This window comes from Cygnus olor, chromosome 6 (assembly GCF_009769625.2).
Source record: "Cygnus olor isolate bCygOlo1 chromosome 6, bCygOlo1.pri.v2, whole genome shotgun sequence".
NCBI classification, from domain to species: Eukaryota; Metazoa; Chordata; class Aves; order Anseriformes; family Anatidae; genus Cygnus; species Cygnus olor.
In genome coordinates this window covers 7,597,436-7,619,475 of record NC_049174.1, presented here as the reverse complement: position 1 = coordinate 7,619,475, position 22,040 = coordinate 7,597,436, and the positions used below count along the sequence as shown (strand labels likewise).

The window sequence follows — 22,040 nt, the reverse complement described above, 5'->3', positions numbered from 1 at the left end:
ATGCCAGGGCTCTGGCCTCTGGCAGCTGAGTGATGGCAGGAGGAAAAAAATCCATAGATCATATAGCTAATGTGATGGTGCTGCATATCCCTATGTTTTTTGGCAGACGTGATCTGAATGGATCCTTCCTGTTAGATGGTGTTGATCATGTAATCTGCCTGGATTACAGGAGGGGCCATTGTTAGTTTGAATCCTTTGGGTTTCCTCTGTCTGCATAATGTAAAGGTGAAGTATTTTCAAGCTCTGAGTGGCTGCACAACTGTTCTTTTCTCTCACAATTTCTTCTTTTTTTTTTTTTTTTGAGGGGGGAGGGTAAATTCGTACTGCTGTTTATGTTTCTGGACATAAATAAAGTAAAGAAAAGGGTAACATTAGATTTTAAAGACTTATGTGACATACTTGGTTTACCTACTTGAGAAAGGCATGAGTTTGCATCCTTTGAAGAATAAACTTCTAACAGGGGTTATGATGTTTGAGGGGGAGTTGAGCAGTGGTATTTAATCTATGAATATAGCAGAGCACTAGATTATTAATAAAACCAGGAACGAATCCAGCAGTTTAGGGAGGCAGCAAAACAGGAATGCGTGTTCCATCTAGTCCTTTTGTTACAGCAGGAGTGACATCTTCAACTGGAGAGCTTTTGGCCGAGGTTCCCAACAGTAGGTGTTTCTCTATTTTGTCGTTATTTCTCCGTTTGTGTTTAATGACAACGTCTGGCACTCTGACAGATGCCTTACGTTTGCTACTCCAGGGAGCAGGCAAGCCCCTTGAGAGCTTGGCAAGACAAGAAAGTGGATCTGTGACAGGTGCTAGAGCAAAGGACGCTGTATCTGTACCAAGGTTATCTCTCCAATAATGAACCCCACGCAGAAGCAAAGCTTTGGAAAAGACCACTTGCCTGCATGTACCAAAGATGGGCATTTAAATGCTGTACTAAATGAACCAGGACTTGTGTCTTCTCATGTCATTGTACATCTTTGACAACTGGTAAATTAGATCAAATCCATTTATCTTTTTTTACTTGCTTAGACTTTTCAGAAGAATGATTTTTCATTCTTCTCAGACAGCTCAGCTGGAAATAGACTTTTGAAGGATGATGGTCCTGCAAGTGATGGAGAAATATGAAGTGACAGGGCCTGGTGACTTATTCTCCAGTTAGTCCCCTTTCCCTATGGGAAGCTGGCAATTGCAATAAGCCCTGGAGTAGTCCCCAGCAAGAATCTACAGAAAGTTCCCATCTCTGAGATGAGGCATGGGTTAAAATCCATTGTAAATGAAAATACAGCATGCTTACAGAGATTTGTGGGTGTGCTAAGTTGTCGGAAACATTTGAGAACAGAATTTGAAGTCACCGAGAAAAAGGGACAATTTCCAGAGATGTCATTTTGACTTATAGATCAATCAGTGCATTTTCGATCTTCACCAGATCCAAGCATTTCTGAAATTCTGGTCTGCAAGCTGATTGCCATCAACTAGTCAGCAGCGCCTTTTAGGGAGAGGCAACCAACATTTTCTGTAAGTTTCATCCTGTAAACTTGCAGATTCTCTGGGATTTATCATTAACCAAGTTGGCATTTTAATGGAAACCGCAGCGTACATAAATAGATGCAAGTCCCTATAAAATGAAGCACATTTAGTAAACATGCTGACGCACAACTGAAATCAAAACAAATCAACTCTTTTGTGGTGTAATAACATACTACCTACACCCTTTCTAGGTTTTTCTCCTTGATTATAGGCGTTATCTGCTTCATTAATTTAAGTACTGTTATTGTATCAATCAAGTACTTTGCCAGTTTCTAATTGCCAGTCTGGGAGCTGAGTCACTAAGTCATCTTGGCTAAGAAACAGTTGAGGAATGACAGTTATTTGGGTATTAATTTGTTTTCCTGAAAGCCTTGATTATTTAAAAACTGACATGAGTTCCTTGTATCTTTATTTGCTTTGGTGTGTTTTATTGGCCTTTAAATGGGTCCACCCATTTATTGGCCTTTAAGTCCATTTTGTAATAAGCGATCCATTAGTACAACACCTAGGAAGTGATGCATTTCAGCAAATGAAATCTTCATTGGTGGTAGAACTATTTTTAAGTTACCCACTATTTTTTTATATTAATTTCAGATGAAAAGATAAAGGACATTTAAAATGTTAAGAGGGGTGTGCCTGAGCAGTGCAAGTAGGCTTGAGACCCCCTGATCAAGAATACGTGAAGATGTGATGCAACTGTGGCTTGGAATAGTTTACACCCAGGTTGATGCCCTGTGGTGTATCCCTGTAAAACTTCTTTAAACATGATATTATCTTTCAATCATAATAACACAGCAGATTTTTGCTGATCGGGTTTAGCTAGGAGGTGCTAATAAAGCCACTGTGCTTCAGTTAAATCTAGCTGGCATTTGATGGGCATGGGGACTGGTTGTGTTGGTCACGGCATTTATTTCTGGTGCTTGGTGCCGGGATCAAAAGTCCCATGAGTAGGAACAGGAAGTCAATGACATTTGAGGGCAGCCACATGAATTGCTCTGGTTTAAACCGAGATGCAGGCTCTTTTATGGGGGCCTTTGTGAGACTATCTGGTTTTCTCTGGAACAGGAATTTACTTGCACAAACAATCACAACAAATGAGTGAGAGCATTTGGGAGCTACGGCAAAACACATTCGTAGTCCTTGAGAAATCTTACTTGCATGGGGAGTGAAGAAACTCTAAGCCTAGAAGTTAGTTCTTCATGCGAGAGAAGGGGTAAAGTTCATTACGAGTTCCACCCACTGTTGAGTACCACACAAATGCCATACTGAGTCCTAAACATTTCCTCTAATAATTTGTATAATTAGGCCAGGCTTTGGTTTCCACTGCTGCTTGTACAATACCATTTAAGAACATTGAGTGTATTTTAGTTAGCAAGGCAGTGGCATACTTGTAGGATTTTATTGCAGTTCAGTGAATTGTAAGCAGAAGGTTAATTACACAAGGGATCAACAACCAGAAACTTCAGAAGCCGGTACACCCTTCTGCAAATATATAGCAAGGTTAAAAGTTAAAGATTCCTCTCTCTTAGTATTTTCCAAGCAGCGAGGGCAGAGCACAGAAGAAATACTTCTTAACATCCCGTCCAGTTTCTGCCATGCCTGCTGTGTAGCCCAACGATACGTTCATCCCAAGCAAGTGCTCGCCGTACCCCCTTGGCGTCAGGAAGCACGTGAAAGCTCTGAGGGCAGGTTTACGCTGTTTCTCTTCAGGGTTTCTTTTTAGTTCCATGTCTTACTCTCCCAGGTAAAGAGTATTGGTTATTTAATGAACAATTCGAGATTATTGAAAAAATTCTGAGGTAAAGAACATCATGTTTTTAGTATCCCTTATGTATATAGAGTGCTATCTACTCCCACTTCCCCACATCCAGGGTGCTTGCACTGAATTAATTTCTGAGATAGTTATTACAGGAATAATAATACAGCCTAGGAGGTACCTTAGAGGAAAAAGATCTCATCCTTGAATTTGATTGTATGGAACATGGTTCTGTATTATATGGCAATAATGACACATTACCTTAAAGGAGGCTGTAGTGAGGTGGGGGTTGGTCTGTTCTCCCACGTGCCTGGTGACAGGACGAGGGGGAATGGGCGAAAGTTGCGACAGGGGAGTTTTAGGTTGGATGTTAGGAAGTACTTCTTTACCGAAAGGGTTATTAAGCATTGGAACAGGCTGCCCAGGGAGGTGGTGGAGTCACCATCCCTGGAGGTCTTTAAAAGACGTTTAGATGTAGAGCTTAGCGATATGGTTTAGTGGAGTGCTTAGTGTTAGGTCGGAGGTTGGACTCGATGATCTTGAGGTCTCTTCCAACCTAGAAATCTGTGTCTGTGTCTGTGTCTGCTGATAAGCAAAACTTTCCTACATCAGCGGGATGTTTTTTTTATCATTTTCTGATAGGCACAGTCAATTTGTATATCCATGTTCATAGCAGACTGGTAGACTTCTTTAACAGCTATACCAAGGGAAATGCTTTTGCCTATTGTGGTTTCTCCTTTATTGGATTTTTAAGTTACAAATTTAATAAATCTCAGTTTTAATTAACAAAGTAAATATAAAACTGAGTTATGTGTTTAAAGGGAAAACGTACAGGAATCCCATGCTTGAACAGAAGCATCTGATTTTTTTTTCAGCCTTGAGACATATTCAATCTCCTGTTTATTCTAGTCTGGCAAGAAGCATTTCATATTCTGAGAAAGGTTAATTATTCCTGAAAGGGAATCAAAATCACCAAATTAAAAAAAAAACTAAATTTGTAATTAAAAGTTTCATCATCATAAGGTTGTTCTCTTGTATATATGGTGCGTGGCTATATTCTCCTCCTGCCTTCTTATAAATGAGTGCAATACGTACCTTTGTGGTTTTTTGTAGCTAAGATTTCTTTAAGACCCTCCAAGTATCTGTGTGCCATATGGTAGGTTTAATTTACAGTGTGGGATGCTACCACAGCCTGCTGGTGCTGCCCTTTTGAAGGGTGTGAGTTTAAGTCTCAACAGGGCACACCGTGAGGTAGATGCTGTGAGGACTTCCGATGTCTGTCTACTCTGCCAGAGAGGTAAAACAGAGGATTTGGCTCCTGGAAAAGAGGCAGTTCCTAGTATGCTGTGTGGTGCACGACAAGGTGGGCAGCGCTCAGGAGGGTTCAGCCTGTTGCAGTTCGCATCCAGTATGGCACACGTTGGACTTGGGAAAGGCAGCTGGTGCTGGAGCAGCTGCATTTATCTGTTGAACCAGATCTCATCTCTTGTCAGATTCAGGGAAATGCAAACAGAAAGTTCAGGTTCAGTCTTGCTTGGACTTAAATCTCCATTTCTTGTAACTCAGAAGCAGGCAAAGAACAGCAAGTGCAAGCGGGGCGTCAGCGCCTGTGGCAGCAGCCCTTGGGTCCTGATGATGCTGACAGCCTATGCTTAGAGCTGCTCGGAGCAGGAGCTGTGTTTTGCAACCTAGGCCAGTAAATGTATGAATCCAGAGATCTTAGAGTGCCTGTCGGAGCCCTGAGTACTTTGTCCCTCTCGTGACAAATGTTGGCAGGCAGTCAAGGACTCTTTCTCCTCTCTCTTCACATTATGGGAAGGAGCAAGGCTTGAGATGGCTCAGACTGAGCTGACATTCTCTCAGTTGGAGTGCTTCACGGGCTCAAGGAGAGACACGAACCTGGGCTGAGCTTGCATTATCGAAATTCTTGTGGTCAAGTCCTCCTTCCCCAGCTGTCCAGCCTGTCCCCTTAGAGACAGCCTTACTCTAGGCAAATTAAGGGGAGAGGTGGATGCCATGGAGATGGTGCTCTTCCCCTTTTTCATGTCCTCAGCTGGGCTCGGCTTTGGCTGCACCTGTGCAGCACTGAGCTGCATTGTAAAGAACACGATTCTGAGAGTTCTTGCTTGCAAGAACTCCTTTTCCTGTTATTAGCAGTTCTAAACTCCCCTGGAAAGCACCTGGCAGCTTCTGAGTGACAAAACAACCTAACATCTAAAAGCTGCAGAGATGAGATGGCAACGCGCGTGCACCCCCTGCAGTGCCCGTGGGGGAGCTTTGCTGAGGCACTGGGTGGTGTGCTGTTAGAAGGGTGCAGAGACAGGAGATGGACAGTCACGAGTGGGAGGATTTTCCTTGGGGAAAAAAGAAAAAAAGTAACCAAAAAGAAAAGAAGTGCTGACCCTCCAAACCTGTAACTAAGTCCATAATACCACGGTGGCTGTAAGTGAATGTTGGGCTAACTCACCTGAGGGTAGCTAATGCACACATACCAGCAGCGTGCTTTACAGAGACCATCCGGACATGCCCTTGTCTCTGCATGTGCTCTCTCTCACTCTGGTACAACATGAGAGGTTCCTGCAAGTTGCACATTTTAGGATGTTACACCCCCTCACACTTACTATTTGCAAGGAGAGGTTTTTTGTTTTTACTTTTTTCAGGCTGGGATTTGTGCTAATGGCACAGCCCAGAAAACCGAGGTCAGATTTTATGGTGCATCTCTTGGACCCTTTTTTACCAGTCCTGCAAGCTGCTGCATGGTGTGGATATGTTGTCTGCTCTGTCGGAGGACAGCAGCGGTGCTGTGCCATCGTGTTCGCCCCAGGCTGGGCTCCCAGGGGGATTCCTCCGCGGGTGCTCATGTCTGAAGAGATGTCGGGGCTCGGGGGATTGTTTGCTTGTCAACAATCAGTAGATGCTGGTGATGTACAGGTGTTTCCATCCCATGCGTGGATTGTTGGCAGGAGCCTTTTCTGTGCATTTAATTCTTAAATGGTGGAAAACAGGGAAAAGGGAAGGGCAAGATCCTCCTGTACGTTAAAAAAAGAAAGCCAGTGAAAGAACGAACAGGCTTACAGCCCTGACATAGATTTAGCGCAGACCACAGCGTTCAGCCTCACTGCCCTTTCCCATCCATTCCCTGACAAATGCTCCACGGAGTTCAGCCTTTTGTCTGATGTGCTTGGCAGCGCTGGGATTCCCCAAATGGCCGTAAGGTCCCTCGCCCTGCAGGAGTGGGAATCTTCATTAAAGAGTAGGACGGGAAAATGGCAGCCCTTAACAGAGCAGGCAAGACACCAGCAATGGCTTTTAGGCGGCTGCCTCCCTTCACTGCGCGCCACGGAGATGGGCTCTGCTGCCTGCCCTCACTCAGCACAGCGCCCCCAGCGTGGCCGTGCCTGAAAGCTCCAAGTTTCCCTGGGCTGTCGGGGGCAGCGTGGAGCGGGCAGGGAGGCTGTGAGGGATCCCCGAAGCCAGGAGAAGGCCCTAGGAAAGAGCAGCGAGCTGGCGTGCAGTGAGAATTGGGATGGGAAGGAGATTTTCCTAGGAAAGTAGGGAGGCTCTAGGCTAGAGCTGTTGTAGCCACCAAAATTTGTTAGATCTAGAGGCAGACGGGAAGAGAAAGCCTTCTTGGTTAGGAACTGGTCTCCAAGGCGGCGTGGGGAGGTGCTCTTGGATATGTGCCGTGCCTGTGGGCATCTGTGCCACGGGGCTCAGCCTGGCTGCTCGCACAGGCTGCCCAGGATGGCCAGTGTTGCCGTGTGTCTGAGACTGGCTAGCAAGCTTGACAGGCTTCTTTATTTTATTTATTTTCATTTAAACATTGACATCACATCTCATTACCTTCTTTGGCTGTAATTAGAAATCCTGTGGAATTAAGAACCATTAAATGCATTGAGATTTCAGCCTTGGGAATTTGCCCAGAGGAATGCAGCTTATAGGCCTTCACAAAGCTTGGCTTCTCTCAAGTTGTCCCCCCTCCTCTGCTCCATCCAAGCCTTTGTACAAAGGAACCATCTTTTCCCTTTCACTAATTAATTGCTCTTGCCAACCAACAGATGTTTTGTAGCCTTTGAAGACCAGGTATGTAATTTCTGCAGCCTTACACTGACTTCATGTGCAATTTGAGCAAGCAGCTTGAGAGAAAGAAAAGCTATTAAAGCCAAAGAGGGAGTTATAATATCTCAGAAGAATATATCCCCCACCCCAAATTTGATTAAATGAACGTCTCTGTCCCTTTACCAACATTTATGTGGTTCTGGGCCACAGCACTCAGCGGACCAAGAGATAAATTATCATTCAGGATATCTCATCTGCTAATTTATTGATTTACAAATTGTGTCTGTGATGCATTGACCGTAAAAGGCAACGGGAAGAAAAGCTGCAAAGCTTGGGCAGTGCAGGGTGCAGAGTCAGGCTGGAACACCACAGAGCCGAGCCCTGAAGGTAGGAGAACAGCTTCTTTATTCAGCCCTCAGCTCCTCTCTGCTCAGCGCATCGTCTGTGCTGGGAAGCTCTTTGGCAAAAACTTGCTGAGACTTGTTCTTAATGCTAAGGATAGCAGTTGTAATGACAGAATTGGTGGGTCTGGGCACTTACTCTTCCCTCCTGTTGTCTACATTATTAAAAATGATCTCATTGAAATAGATATCATTAATCAGTGCCAGACGCAGTTTAGCTAGAATGGAGACAAGGACAAACTGTGCACTTCCGCTGCCTGCAGATAGAAACTGTTTGGGCTAGTTTAACTGCAGAGTGGGAAAGTGCTGGAGGCAAACCCATCCTTTTTCCAGGAAGAAAGCACTGTTCTGCTATCAAATATGACAATGAAAGCAACCCTCGGTACTGCCAAGGTTGCATAGGCACAGAGCAGAAAGAAATGAGAAAAGGGCCTGTCCGCTGTGCCACAAGCCGCTGCTGTGAGCAGAGGATGTCCTCTGCTAATGCAGGCACAGATCTCACTGCGGTTTTACTTCCACGTTGCTCTGGGCCATGGGGTCACTTGTGATCTACTGCATCGTAATGGAGAGCAGGTCGGGTTCGGCGCAGTTCATCTGCTGCGAAGAGAAAAAGGTGTGTGCTGGGAATGGCTTCAGCTTCATAGGTTGCAGTCACAGCACTGATGGAAGGAACGAAAGAAGAGGACATTTATCGTGGCTTTTAGGAAGCTGGATAGGTAGGATGAGGTGTTCATAAAAAGGACTGGTGGGAGGTGAGAAGGGCCCTTGTTTAAGAGCAGGCAGAAGAACTGGAGAACACTCCAGGAGAGAGACGGTAGTCTTAAGAAAGAGAATGAACTAACCCTGAGCTATCCCTTGTACTGACGACCTTGTCACCTGTTGCTCTATCTCCTGCTGACCAGAGGGTTATATAGGCATGAATAACATGCTTATTTGCCTCCCCTAAGCGTCTAGTTTATGGTTGATAGTTTAAGGAAAACTAACCTGAATTCCGTATTTTTTTTTTCCCCCTGTAACAGCCACAGTTTAGTTGTTGCCACTGTTTCACTATCAGATTTCAACAGGTACACAGAACATGAGTGTAACTGAGGTCAGAAGGGCTGTGGCTAAATGTGGCAATCCCAGAACCTGTGTGAGTTTTGGGGCTGGAGAAGAGTTAGCAGGAACACATCAGCTGCATGCCCACAGGGTCGGTGGCTCAGCAGCATGGATGGGTTCCCTGACGGCCTGTCAGATTCAAAACCTGGATTTAGCACGTGTGCAAAAGCAAGAAGCAGGGCTGACAGTGACCTGTTAGCAATTACAGAAGCAAAAGAGGAGAGGGAGAAAAAAGAGTGAGTTGGGATACTCGAGGCTCAGACCTTATCAAACTCATTAACTTACAAAGAAGGCTTTCCTGATTGCTGTAATTAACGTTCATGTTCCTCAGCTTACAGACTTTCTTTCAGCTACCTGCCTGTCCCCAGCCACAGCAGTGCGAGAGCGAATGCAATCCAAGGTCCTTAGGGCTCATAGGAGCCATGCAAGAGTCACTTGGCAGCCCTGTGTGCAGGAGGAGGATTGTCAGCATGTCATTTGCACAGCTTCAGCACGGGAAAGCCAGGGAAAGGCACAGGCACTTCCCACCTCAGACAGATTTCAATTAAAATTCCTCTTCGAAGAGTCGATGTTGTATCTCAGGAGAGGTTAAGAACGTGGCATAGAAATGTGAGAGCATACTTGAACAGATCCCATATAGAAATTTTAAGCTCAGTGGACACAGGCTCCTCTTCCGAGCCCAGAAAAAAGATTAGTTAGGTTATGCAATTGCTGTAGCTGGCATCAAACTAGCTGCATGCCAATTACCAGCCCCTATGCAAATGCTTGTACTGAAACGCAGGATGCAGCTGGACCCGGGTCTGGGCACTCTTCCAGGATTATTCCAAGCCACATTATGACAGTTTTGAAAGAGAAGGGCTCTATGGAGCCAGTAATTTTTTACAGCCTTTCAGAAAATGGCGGAAATTACCACTACATCCAGATCTTAACTATTTTTTTTTTTGAAGGGAGAAGGAATTTCTGCATGTTGATGCCAATCAGGATGTACTTGAGGCACTAACGCTCCAAGATAGAAGGCCATCAGTCTGTTTGCCAAGCGTGCAACCTGAGTGCCAGATGTGCTTGGGATAGAAAGCAGGCTTCTTGAATTTGTCAGTGGTTGGATGAAAAGAATTAAAAAATATACCACCAAATAATGCCAGAGTTGAAGCTTCTGGGGATGCTTCAGGGAAACCCTGCTGTGTTCAGATGCCCCTGGCCCTGATGAAGTTTCTGTTCATGCTGCTGCTCAGCTTCCCCGTGAAAAGCACGCTTGGAAAGGGTGCAGCAGTGGCATACAAACTGTCATGCAACATTTACTCACAAGATGCCTCCTATAAAGAGCTGATGCCAGGAGAACAGGGACGCGGTAGTCTCACAGTTACACATCTCTGCAGATGGGAAAGATAAATTGAGAGCTGCCACCAGCAGACATGAAACATTTCAGGTTTGATCAAAATATTATACACCAAATGTCCTGACAAGGAGAGGCATTTAAAATGCTTGTGTCTGTCTTGGCAACACAGAATTGAATCAATCAAAGTACATATCCTTATCATGGATGGAGAAATGATATGAACATCCTGTGAATAGAGAAATTTGGAAAAAGTTTAGGGAAAAGAATAAAAGTAAGTGCTGAGTGCTGTTTCTCAAATTTGGTTCACATAGTTGGTATGAAATGAAAGGTAATGCTTTGAGCAGTAGCTACCACTTTTTCTGTCCTGAAATAGGACATTCTCCATCACTGCTCTTCTTCGGGCCATTTCTTTGGGCTCCCTTCATCACTGGCAGCCTGCTCTTGAGAAAGGGGAAGGGAGGAGGTGGGATGAGCCCCAGCTGGAGCAGTGGGGCAGTAAGGTTTTGGTCCCAGTGTCAGACACCATGGCTCTGAATCAGTGAAACACTGGTCGTAGGTGAAGGAGGATGGTTGGAGGATCAGTTTGCTGTCTTACCCCCAAGAAGTCTTGACTGGTGGTTCTGTAGAGTTTATGGGTAAATCTCTGGCTGCTGGAGAAACCCTGCATGCCCATGGAAACCTTTCTGGGAGCCACTCCTGAGTCTTGTAGGGTTGTTGAATAATGTACTGCCCCTCAAGAGCAGAAAGCATACATCTGCAGAAACGCTTCAATTGCAGCACAAGCTGTGGGTAAGTGGTGAGGAGAGAGAACTGTGGAACCAGCACAGTGAGGCAGGACAGGTGGCTTGGCCGTGGATTGTCACTGCACTGTCACAGAGGCTGATCAGAGTGACAGGAGGGAGCTGATGCAGCTGTACAGCCTCTGGGTACAGGTCGCATTTCTAGAGGGCAGAAGAAGCGACACTGGGTTCTGCTCAGGCTTTGCTGAATGGATTTGGAGGGTGCCTGACACAAAGCAGAGGCTGTGTCATGAAAGGCTGAAAGGCAAGCCTTGATACAGCTGCTTTGGGCCATTACAGTAGATTATGTCCCACAGGAGGCTCCCTGTTAAAGCTGATCAGGCAGCAGAAATTAATTCCAGTACTGGAATATCCAGCAGAGCCTCCTGGCTTTCTGGAGCACACTGAGGCAGCTGGGACACCAGGGAGGCTGGTATTTGCCCTGGTGGTGCAGCCAGCACTCGGTACATCATCCCCCCTTCTGCGCCTTCTGCTGGCTTTCTGCTGAAGATTAAGAGTGGGGAGGAAGGGAGATTTATTTAGGATTCTGCAGGTTTTAGTACCTTTTGAATCATCACCTGCCCACGGCTGTTTCCTTGCTGAAATCCATGCTCCAAGGTATGGCTTTCTGAACAACCAGAAGGCAAGAGCTACCAAACGGTGGCACGTTATCAGGCTTTACAGGTACATAGCAGTACACTGCAGGACTTACTACCTCTTCTTGAGCACACAGTCACTGCTAATTGGGACGCAGCTCTCCCCATCAGGGAGTGCTCTGTCACCTGTGTGTCCAGCTATGGCTCCTGCAAGCGAAACGGCTGCTCACTGCTGACTGCTGGGTGTAACTGCTCTCGCTGAGTGCAGGAGTATGTCTTCTGGGGTGAACCAGCAGTGTGTCATGCCCTCCAGAGACAGTCATTTGAAACTCATCAGTAATTCAGTATGGTGACTTAGGTGAAGATATTTTTCTTTTTCTTGCTAACAAATCTAAAAATCAAAGGGCAGCACTTCTTTCGTAATGAAAACTAAAATGCATCTAGGTCCAGATGTCTTGTTTATACACATTATACTTGTTTATACTTATTTATACTTTATACTTGTTTATACACACACGTGGCATGCTTTTAAATATACGGTTTACTCTGGATGGGTGTTTTGCATCATCATGTGCTTTTTCATCAGTAGATTTGCTTGTGGAACAGTGTAAGGATGGTGGTAGTAGATGGCTAATAGTTGTGGAATGACAAAATAATGAGGGTTGGAAGGGATATCTGGAAATCATCCATTTCGCCCTTCTGCTCAGAGCAGGACTGACATCAGACAAGGATCAAATGGCTCAGTGTCTTCTTTAATCAAGTGCCGAAAATCTCCACAGACGGAGACAGCACCACTTTCCTGGTCACTCTGCTCCTGTGCCTAACCAGTCTTGCAGTGAAGAACTTTTTATTTTGATGTCTGGTTAGTGTTTCCTGTGTTGCAGCTTGTGCCGAGTGCCTCTTGTCCTTTCACTTAGCACTTCTGGGACGAGTCTGGCTCAGTTTTCCCCTGTAGCCCTCTGGTATGTAGAGGCAGTCTGCAGGCAGGTGTTCCCGCCTCCACAGTTGCCTTCTTCCGGCCAGACAAGGTCAGGTCCATTCACGTCTCTTCATACGACAAGTCCTCCAGCCCCTAAACGCCGTAGTGGCCCTTCCCTGGGCTCTCTCCAGTTTGGCAGCAGCTGTGTAGTATTGGGGTACCGCAAAATGGCCCCAGTGCTTGAGATGAACCTTTGTGAACACCCAGCAGAGGGGCATAACAAGCTCCCTCTCCTGCTAATGCACCCACTGCATGGTTACCCTTCATGCATGGGTGTATTGCTGATATGTCCACCACAAAGGCTGCCAGGCCCTTTTCAGCCTCTCTCCCTGATTTGGTGACACCACAAGAAGTCATATGAATTGTTACAATGGTATGTTTTATACTGTAAATCTGTTCTCCCCCAAAATTATACTAAGAAAACAGTAAATCAAGCGCTTGGCTGCTAACCCCACAACTAGGATTTGACTGGACAGAAAAGTGATGCAGTTATCATCTCCTGAAAATTAATATCCTTGTAACAGAGTCAATGTGCTACATTAAAGCTGCTCACCTGCAAAGTCAACAGGGTCAAACAGCTTTCAGAAGCGAGTGATGGGAACAGAACCAAACAAGTGAGGTGGGTAACATCATAAACAGCTCCCGCTGCTTCTGCAGATAACATCTGCAAAGGAAACGCCAGAGATAAGGCTGATCATACAACTTTATGCCTACCCTCTTGTGAGTTAGCATCAAGGGTACTGTGGTACTCGTGGCAGGTAAGTGCTTAAGGAAAGTTGCGTTGGTTGGAGTCAGTACATCCTTTTATTCTCCATTATCAAAGCCAAGAAATGATTACAGGAGCAGGATAACTCCTCCAGAATGAAGGGGAAGGAGATGATTTAAATTTAAACTTGGGTTTAAACACTTTGAGGAGTCGAGATCAAAGTAGGCAGAAGCGGCAGTGATCATTGTGAAATGTATTTAATTCAGTGGCCACTAGTACAAGTCAGTCTAGCTGGATTATGGAGACATACCCTTTCTTTTAGCACAAGACAAGTGTGCTTAGTAAAGAAAATTATACCTAAGAACAAGACTTTCACTTTTTATGAAAAAAGGACATCTTAAATTGAGTTTGTATCCAAGTGTTTTCTTCCCTTTTGGATAGATGAGGGGTTTTTGAGTGACTTGTTTCATTTAGCTGTTTCTACCATCCTCCATGGGTGCCTTTCTCCATACACTGAAGCTCTTGGGGTCATGTGGCTGTGTTTTATGTGCCCAGCAGTCTCAGTAGCTGCTTAGGGCACAAGGTAAGATGCAACCCATCACCCTGACACTGAGCCACACGCTGACTTGCGGTTCCCCAAGAGTAGAGTAGGCATGGGATGTGTATTGTAAATCTGGAATAATCTGCACTGTTGTTTCCTTTTAGGAATTAACCAGTTATGTGCTATGATGCCTTAAAATTTGTAAGTCTGTGAGAAAGAAGAACTCGGGGCATGCACCAAGTCAGGAATAATCTGAGCGGATACAAATGTCTTCTTTGAGTTAGTTTAATATGGCTGAACCTGTTAATGAAAGAAACTCGCTTTGTGGAGATGGCTAAAGAAGAGTTGGCCAGACCTATTGTCCTTTAATGAAGTAGCTAAATGACTCACAAGGACTACATGAATCCATAGTCACACACTTTTGCAGTGAAATGATGAAAAGGTACCCCATCAACCTCAATGAAAAGTAATAAGATTACTCCATTCTTATTTCTGTAGCAAAATAGGTAGGTAGATTTTGAAGATTTATGCTCAGATGCTACAATCCAGTGTTCTTAGTTATTGAGCACTTAGAAGTACAGACCCGCAGCCCGCACATAACACCGAATGCTTTTGATAGAAATAAAGAGTATTTTGCTGTTACCATCAAGCCTTGAAACTGACTTCCAGCTAATGACCCAAATAATCTTTGCTTGAAATTGTATAATCGAGATCGAAGGCTGTCTGGGGCTTCTAGCTGGTACACAGATTCTACATCCATGAGGTTTTGAGTATGGTCATTGAGCTGAAATGAAGAAGGTTAAAACTCTCATTTTCATTATCAAGCTCCCCCCGTCTCCCAATACAAATGTGACATTTCAATTTTACACAGTCCAACTCTTCTTAAATCATCTGTATAAAAACTTCAGATGTTGATTGATGATGGATGAGCTATTGTCTGCTAAAGCACCCAGTTCTCATTACCCTTTGAGACATAGCTTATTAATGACAGACCTGAAGTGCCTTCCCAGTGGGTCATCAGCGCAATCTACTGTGCTAAGAGATCAAAAGACGGTTTGGCATGAAATTTCCGTGCCAAAGCCATTTTTAGGTAATGCATTGAGCATCTAGAGAGAAATTTGACAGTGTTTTGAGAGTGGTACAGTATCTGACAAGAAATCCCTGTCATCTGGCTGATGATGGGGAAGCACTGTCAGCATGCAACGGTGTCTCGGCTCTAACAGAGGCTGACCTTGGAAATTAAGTTATCATCAATATGCGTTATATTATAGGTATGTGCAGGGTGTGTACAGTGTAGTGTAACAGACAGTTGTTTTGTTAGCAGACAATCACCGTGGAAAGTGTAAGGTATCTTCTGTTTTGCTTTTGAGGTGGTTATAGTGGATGTTCGTAACAGTTCTCCTAATCAGCTCCTTCCCCTTTCTCTGCTCAACTTGGAGCTAGTTCTTTTCCCTCTCACTGTGCCTTCTTCCAGTTCATCGTGGCTGCTGGCTTCATACTCCTGGAGAGGAGCTTTTAATTTGTAACCTTCAGCCACAGTAGCAATTTTATAACCAATTTTAGAACAATTTTAGAACCAGATTATATTGTGAAATAATTGCCAACAGCCCCCACGTCAGATCAACGTGCAAGTTATTTGCACTTAAGGATACATTGCAGAATGTGAACATGTTTTGCCAATATAATCCATGTTAGAAGTTAGATAACAGACCCTGAGGGATTACACTGTACAGAAGAAAAAAGAAGCTGAAGAAAATGCCCTTTTGACAAATGGATGAATAAAAGTTCTCTCCATCTCTGGTCTAAACAGACAACGCACATGCAGAGCTACTGTCCTTTTGCCTTATTTACAATGATCTCAAGCTTCTGGTGGCTGATAACCCCCGTTTCACTGACCCCACCCAAACCCTTCATCTCATTGCAACAAATGCTATGGACTTTGCCCCTTTTTGAACTTAGCAGACTAAGTATAAGTTGTACATGGTGTATCTCTCCATGTTGCATGGCACTTTATGGGAAATGTAAGATACTCATGTTTGATGACTGCCAGAGACCTGTATGTATCACTGCTCTGGTGTTAGTATTTTAGGTATTGTATGGTAGGCTACTAGAGTTATGTGGTAATAGTTCTGCTTCATCACTTGGCTAATGGAAGCAAGGAAATAGCAGATAAAATAGTTAATGTATTTCTGATTCAAGTCTCTGGATAAATGACCATTTAATAGAATTTTAATAATATGCAGATGTAAGTTCCCCAGAATCATTTGGCAGCTCTCCACACAATAAGCAAAATAATGGCACAAGTCAGTGGCGAGTGCATTTGCTGCTTTATTTTCACATAACTTGGGTGACAGAATTATACTGCTTTTAAGCCAGGGAAGTAGCTCTAATAAGGAAGATGATAAGATTTTGCATTCACTTCAGAATCAAATGGCAAAAGACCTTGGAGCTACTCCTTTGCTCAGAGCACCAGCTGCAGCTTCGGTGCCATAATGGGAGGTGGTGAGACTCAAGTGTGGCTATCAGGAGCTTAAAAGGAAGGCTTCCAGAATCGTCTGCCACCTCTAGGAGCTCCTTTCCCAATGAAAGCCAGTAGGACCCGTGCTTCAAAATCCCCCTTTATAACTCTATGTCCTCAAGTAGTGTGGAAGCCCTAAGGTAACGTTTGCAGGCAGCAGGTGGTATTGCAGGCAGTGGTTGCTAGAGCTGAGTGCTCTGCCTGCTCTCCATCCCAGGCAGTGGTGGTGGACTTAGATTAGCAGTTCTCCAATGTCACAAAAAAATGTGTTAGAAGACAAAAATACTCTCCCTAGAATTATATTTAAGGTATATGTCGCTGCAAACGGTCCTTTTTTGTGCTTCTTGGCAGGAACTGGCTTCTTTCTTCGCAGGAGAAATCAGAAAATCCACTGGTAGACTTGTTCTGGTTCCTCCTGCAGCCTCTGAAGGCAGGAAGGCTCCTCTGCTGTTGCATGAGAAGAAGGAAGTGCTCTTCTGCTGGCTTCATTCCCTAGCTCAGCTGCGTAGTCAGAGATCCCTGCCTTTCTCCTCCTGTTTATTGTTTAACTTTATCTCTCACTTGCAGTGCTGTAAATTAAAAGGAGATGATGACTTTATGATGATGAGTTCATTATACAGTAACTCCATTGTATATTGATTACATTTGTGCTTCATTTGCTTAACATGTAATGGGGTTTATTAGGTATTTCCAGGCATTGTTCGTGCTAAGAGAGGGCAGAGAAGTGCAAAATGCATTTGAGGTTGTTAATTCAGTGTAGCCAATACATCTGTGCTGATTTACACGTGCCGAGGACTTTGCATAAAGGAAAGTGGAATAGCAGGCGGGGAAGGAAGGCAGAAGGAGACTGGATTTGGATCCAACAGAATGGGAAGAGTTGAGCAAAAGCACCTTAAGGATTGTACTAAACTTTGAGTTCCTGGTTATTTAAAAAGTCTGTAAGAGCCCAGGTTTCTCAGAACGTCACCACATGAACAGACCTGTAAACTTTAATCCCATCACCTGTAAAAAATGGTACTGTTTGGGAAAAATACATCACATCAGGTTTTGTGGCTCAAACGACAGGTACAATGTTTCTTATTCAGTGATGAGGGAAGTCAGAGCATTTCCCATGTTTGCTCCTAGTAAACCACAGGGAAAGCTTTTGGTAAAGAGGGGCCAGTTTCTGGTCACTTTTATGCTGAAAAACTTATTTCTCCACAAACTGAAACTATTAGAATTATTTTTAGAGTGAGATGGTGCCTGATATACAAGAATACATCAAAGTTCCTTGGAGAAAAGAGAAAATTTGATAGGTATTGTCATGAGTGAATGCTCTAAAAAGCAGAAATTATGCCAGCGGCAGGTGTTCAGATGTACCAATTGATAGTGACACTATTTGGAATCATGTGCAAGTGGTTAAGAAGCTCTGAATGTAGATTTTTCAGTTTTTCATGGCTTGTTAGATGTTATTTTTAATCAAAATCTGGGCCATCATGGATTAGCTAATCCTGTGTAGCTGGGACGACACAGAGAAATCATCACTAATCATGTTTTCAAGTGTGCTTCTGAGTCCCAATTTTTCCCCTGAGCAGAATTGCGAACAGATGCTGTATGGGTTTGTGTTTTTTTTTCTTCAGGGATCATAAGAATATCATACAGATAGATCATTGCTATATCTCTAATGTGGACTCTCTTCTGTACGAGATTATTATTACAGGTTTTGGTTTTAAGCCCCTTTTCAATGAAAAGCCAAGCTTTTAAACCAGAGATTTCTAAGAAATAGGTATTAATACTGTGAACTGATTAATATGGTGGAAAGATGTATTTACAGATGATCCTTTATTTAATAATTCTTTTCTTAGGGGCTACCTCCTCCACATGCCGTGGCCTGTAAACTCAAATGTTAAAAGAAAAACACAGTAATTCCTTCCTTGTTGGTCAGTGTTGGTATTCGGTATTCCCTCTACAGCTTTTAAAGGTTTTTGTGGGAGGTGAGGACTATCAGACAACCTAGTCATTGCCACGGTAGTCGAGATTCACTCTTAATGTCTCTGTAAGAAGTGTGACACTCCTGGCTGTATAGCACCACTTAATGTCATTGCAAAGTGCCATTAGTAGCTAACCTTCAACATTTCTTAGCTGAGGCTGGAATCTCTGACACTAAGCGGTGCGTGAGGTTTTAGCTGCATTGCTCCTGTTAACCTCAATGAAAGACACAAGGATTATCCTCTGCTTTGGAAATACAGGAGCCAGGTTAAAAAGAGGAATGCTGAATATGAGCAAGAGTGTAGAGGGTGAAAAAAAAGTTACTGCTCCAAAGGAGACCCCAGTGCTACATCTAACAGCCATAAGATCATTTTTATGTTGAGATTTGACAAATCAAGTCTTCGAGGTAGAGCAACAAGCTATTTTTTAAAAACCAACTGATATAAACACAATAAACATGATTTAGAAAAAAAAAAAAAAAGGAAAACCCACATCGAAATAGAGAAATGATCACTAATACCTTTCCATACTTATCAAATTTTTAAATTTCCTTCAAAGAACCCTCCCCCCCCCCCCCCCCCCCCCCCCCCCAATTTGTGATGGCCTATCATGGGAACTTCCATCTGCTCAGAAACCATCTCCCTCAGATGCAAAGCTCCCAGCAAGATGTTTCAGTGGGGGTTTGGGATCACAGTATTTGGGAAGAGGGAACTTAAAAAATACAGTTTTCTCTGGAAAACAGGCATTTCATGTTTAAATTTGAGTCACTTCTGCAGTTTTGAAACTACTTATGGTCAGTCTTGAAATTCAGAAAGTAGATTCACGGCTGAAGGGGCAGGAAATTGAAATGCCTGTGTTTTGTGACGAAGGAATATAGATGCTGTAGCATTAAAAAAAGTTAGGATGCGAGTTTGGGTCCTGCTTTGGCTGTGATTGTCGCCCTGACTCGCTCTGTCGCTATAACCTGCATAGGTAGATGCCTGGGATTAATAGAAGAACATGGTCTCTGTATTGACTTTTCAAATAGGATTTATGACTAAAAGTTTGATGAGAAGGGAGTCCTACGAAATTTGAAAGGTTGATAGTGATTCATTGATAGAAAAAAATGTGTGAGCCAGCGCAGAAGAGAGTGGACTGCAGAGCTGACCAGCAGGGCAGTGTGGTCAGGGGGGGTGCTTTTCCAGACATCCTGACAAATGAACCCTCCTTATTTATTTACTCCGGGATCAGAAAATTCGTACCCCAGGAGAGCGTATCAGTTTACTATGTGCTTTAAGTATTCATATGTATTAATGCAATGCAGCATAGTATGATTGACTGCTTGTGCTTTTTAAAGTCAGTTAAATGTTGAGAGTTATTTTACCCACGAATAACAATACGCTTACACATGATTACACTGGAGCAACAAGTAAGCCCAATAAATCATCTAGCAGTTGTGTGGCTGTCTTCATCAGGTTTCTTCGGTGTATAAATAAATGGTTCCTGTTTACAAATACTGTATGTTACTTGCCATCCAGTTTTCGAAGTATTAGGTGAGGTTACTGTAAGAATCTTTGCATTTGAATTTCGTGCCCTCTCTCTCCAGTACACCCAGTGGCAATAAACCTAATTAGCTGTATGTCTAAAGCTTTATAACTATGTTCTCTTGTTCTTTTGTGCAGAAATACTGAATGGAGGGGTGTATGTTGGCCAGAACAAATTTCTTTGCTTCGCAGACACCATTCATTGGCAGGATATTGTGCGTAACCCCTGGGCCTCCAACTTCACTTTGGTTCCAACGAATGGCAGCTCGGGATGTAAGTATCAGTTTAATTCTTTGTCTTGTCATCAGCACAGCATGACACAGTATAAATATGACCACAAGTTTTTCCCTGATACTCTGTTATGGAGAATTGTATTTGTAAATTTTCCCCTCCTACTGCATTCTTCGAAGTTTGTGTGCTGCTTATAGGAACACTTAGTCTAATCTTAAAAACACTTTGTAAAGCGTGTTTGTGAACATCATGCATTTTCTGAATTTTCTCTCATCTGCTTTCTCTCTTGTGCAGATTCTTTTTTTTCTATTTATTGCTAAAGCTACTGTGCTACTGTGGAAGCACGGACGTTATTGTTTGTTTTGCATTTGTTCCTGCTGCTCAGTCTGGTCCTTGAGTCACAGTGTTCTGCCTATGGCATCATAATTAGCTGCTGGAGTAATTATGGTACAAGCTCACGGCTATTCTGACTTTAGATAAGAAATGAACCTCAAAGATACAGCTAGCCTGTTGTGTTGTGTGTACTGGTAAAGAAACAGAATACTCAGAGGGTGGGGTGGTCTTTACAATACAGCCAATATTTCTGGTTTTAGTGTGTTCTCTGTTTTAATACTCTCTTTTTCGAACTTGTAGTATCTATATAATTTCATTAATCTGTTTGGCCTGTTTCCCTAATTCCCTTCCCTGGAGTTACTCACCTCCAGTAGTATTTTGATGATTTTTGGAGCAATAGTGAATTCATTAGTGATACAGCGGTACAAAGTGTTTAGGTTAAATATTCCCTGGTACAGCAAAGTGTATTCAAAATGATTATCATGCCATTAAACAGTACCCTCAGGATGTATTGAGATTGAAGTTCAGGTATAGGCTGGGAAGAAGTTTATATCCGATGTCAGGCGCGATACCACAGCAGACATTGTTCTGGGCATTCTGGATAAAGGGACATTCTGGGTTGCTTGCCATATCCTGAGGTGTGTCCCTCAAGGATGTATAAATCGCTGATTGTGTCTCTAGCTGCCACAACAACCAAGAAAGAATTTAAATCCTTCAGTAGTATGTTAGGAATTAAACAAAAAGATAAAACTCTGGGTAAAGGCCATTGGATGAATCCCCATAATTTGTAAGCAGCAAATGATTTTTAACTGATTTTTAAGTGTTTTATGGTATAATTGTTTTCTGTAAGGACAGCTTGCTTTTGTATGTCTCACCTGCTACCCGCAAATAAAGAGCAGAGCTACTTGAGACACAGCTTCCTGCGGGAGCCTGCCAAACTCTACTTGTCCTGGGTCTGCCAGCTCCGGAGCTGAGGCTCAACTCCTCTGCCTTCTGGCTGGAAACCTGACATAGTTGTAATGCAGCCAGCTATCTTATTTGCATATTAAAAATCTCATCACTGGTGATGATCAGTTCTAAGCAGAACTAATAAAGCCTTTGAAGGTTAAGGAATGCCGGTATGTAGCCTTTTATGAATCATTACTTCAACACGAAAAAGACTTGGTTGTTATTCTGTTTTGTTCTGTTATTGGGTTTTCTTTTAACCTTTGCCAGCTCAAGACAAATGCTTTTGCAATACCAAGGTAATAAGCTCTTTTAAAAAAGCAACCAACATCAATACTTTCTTTCTGAGCTAGCAAAAGTTCTGCTGGTAGCTCCAGAGGAATCAGAACAAGGTCAGCGCTGAGTACTTTTGGAATCACAACCAGAAAGTAATAAAGGCAAATGCTAGCTCCCCCAGCAGGATAAAAGAATGTATGTATCTCAGTCCAGTTTTCTGGAGACATTCTTTTTTTTTAATCATTCCTTTTGAGCTGCTTTGAAACATAGGGAGGAACATTTTGTGCTTTGCCATTTGTGTTTGATAATCCTGATAAGCAGCATTATTTCAGACTGAGGGCTGTGTAGTAAGGCAACTTCTTTAAGACAGCTACCCAAATTTTATTTCCCTTATTTGGGATTGAGAAGAGCCCAGTTGGACTGTATTTAATTTAATAAGCATAAGTCTCCTTCTCCAAGAAAGTGGAT

The 22,040-nt window shown here is 43.3% G+C and overlaps 1 protein-coding gene across 6 annotated transcripts in view; it reads left to right on the top strand.

Annotated features, from left to right (window-relative positions):
- Positions 1 to 22,040, top strand: part of ERBB4 (erb-b2 receptor tyrosine kinase 4) — a 575,035-nt gene that overhangs the window by 359,943 nt on the left and 193,052 nt on the right. For all 6 annotated transcript variants that reach the window (XM_040562317.1, XM_040562315.1, XM_040562314.1 and 3 more), the window contains exon 4: positions 19,926 to 20,060. In XM_040562317.1, coding sequence (XP_040418251.1) covers positions 19,926 to 20,060 — 135 coding nt within the window. The remainder of the gene's footprint in view (positions 1 to 19,925; positions 20,061 to 22,040) is intronic.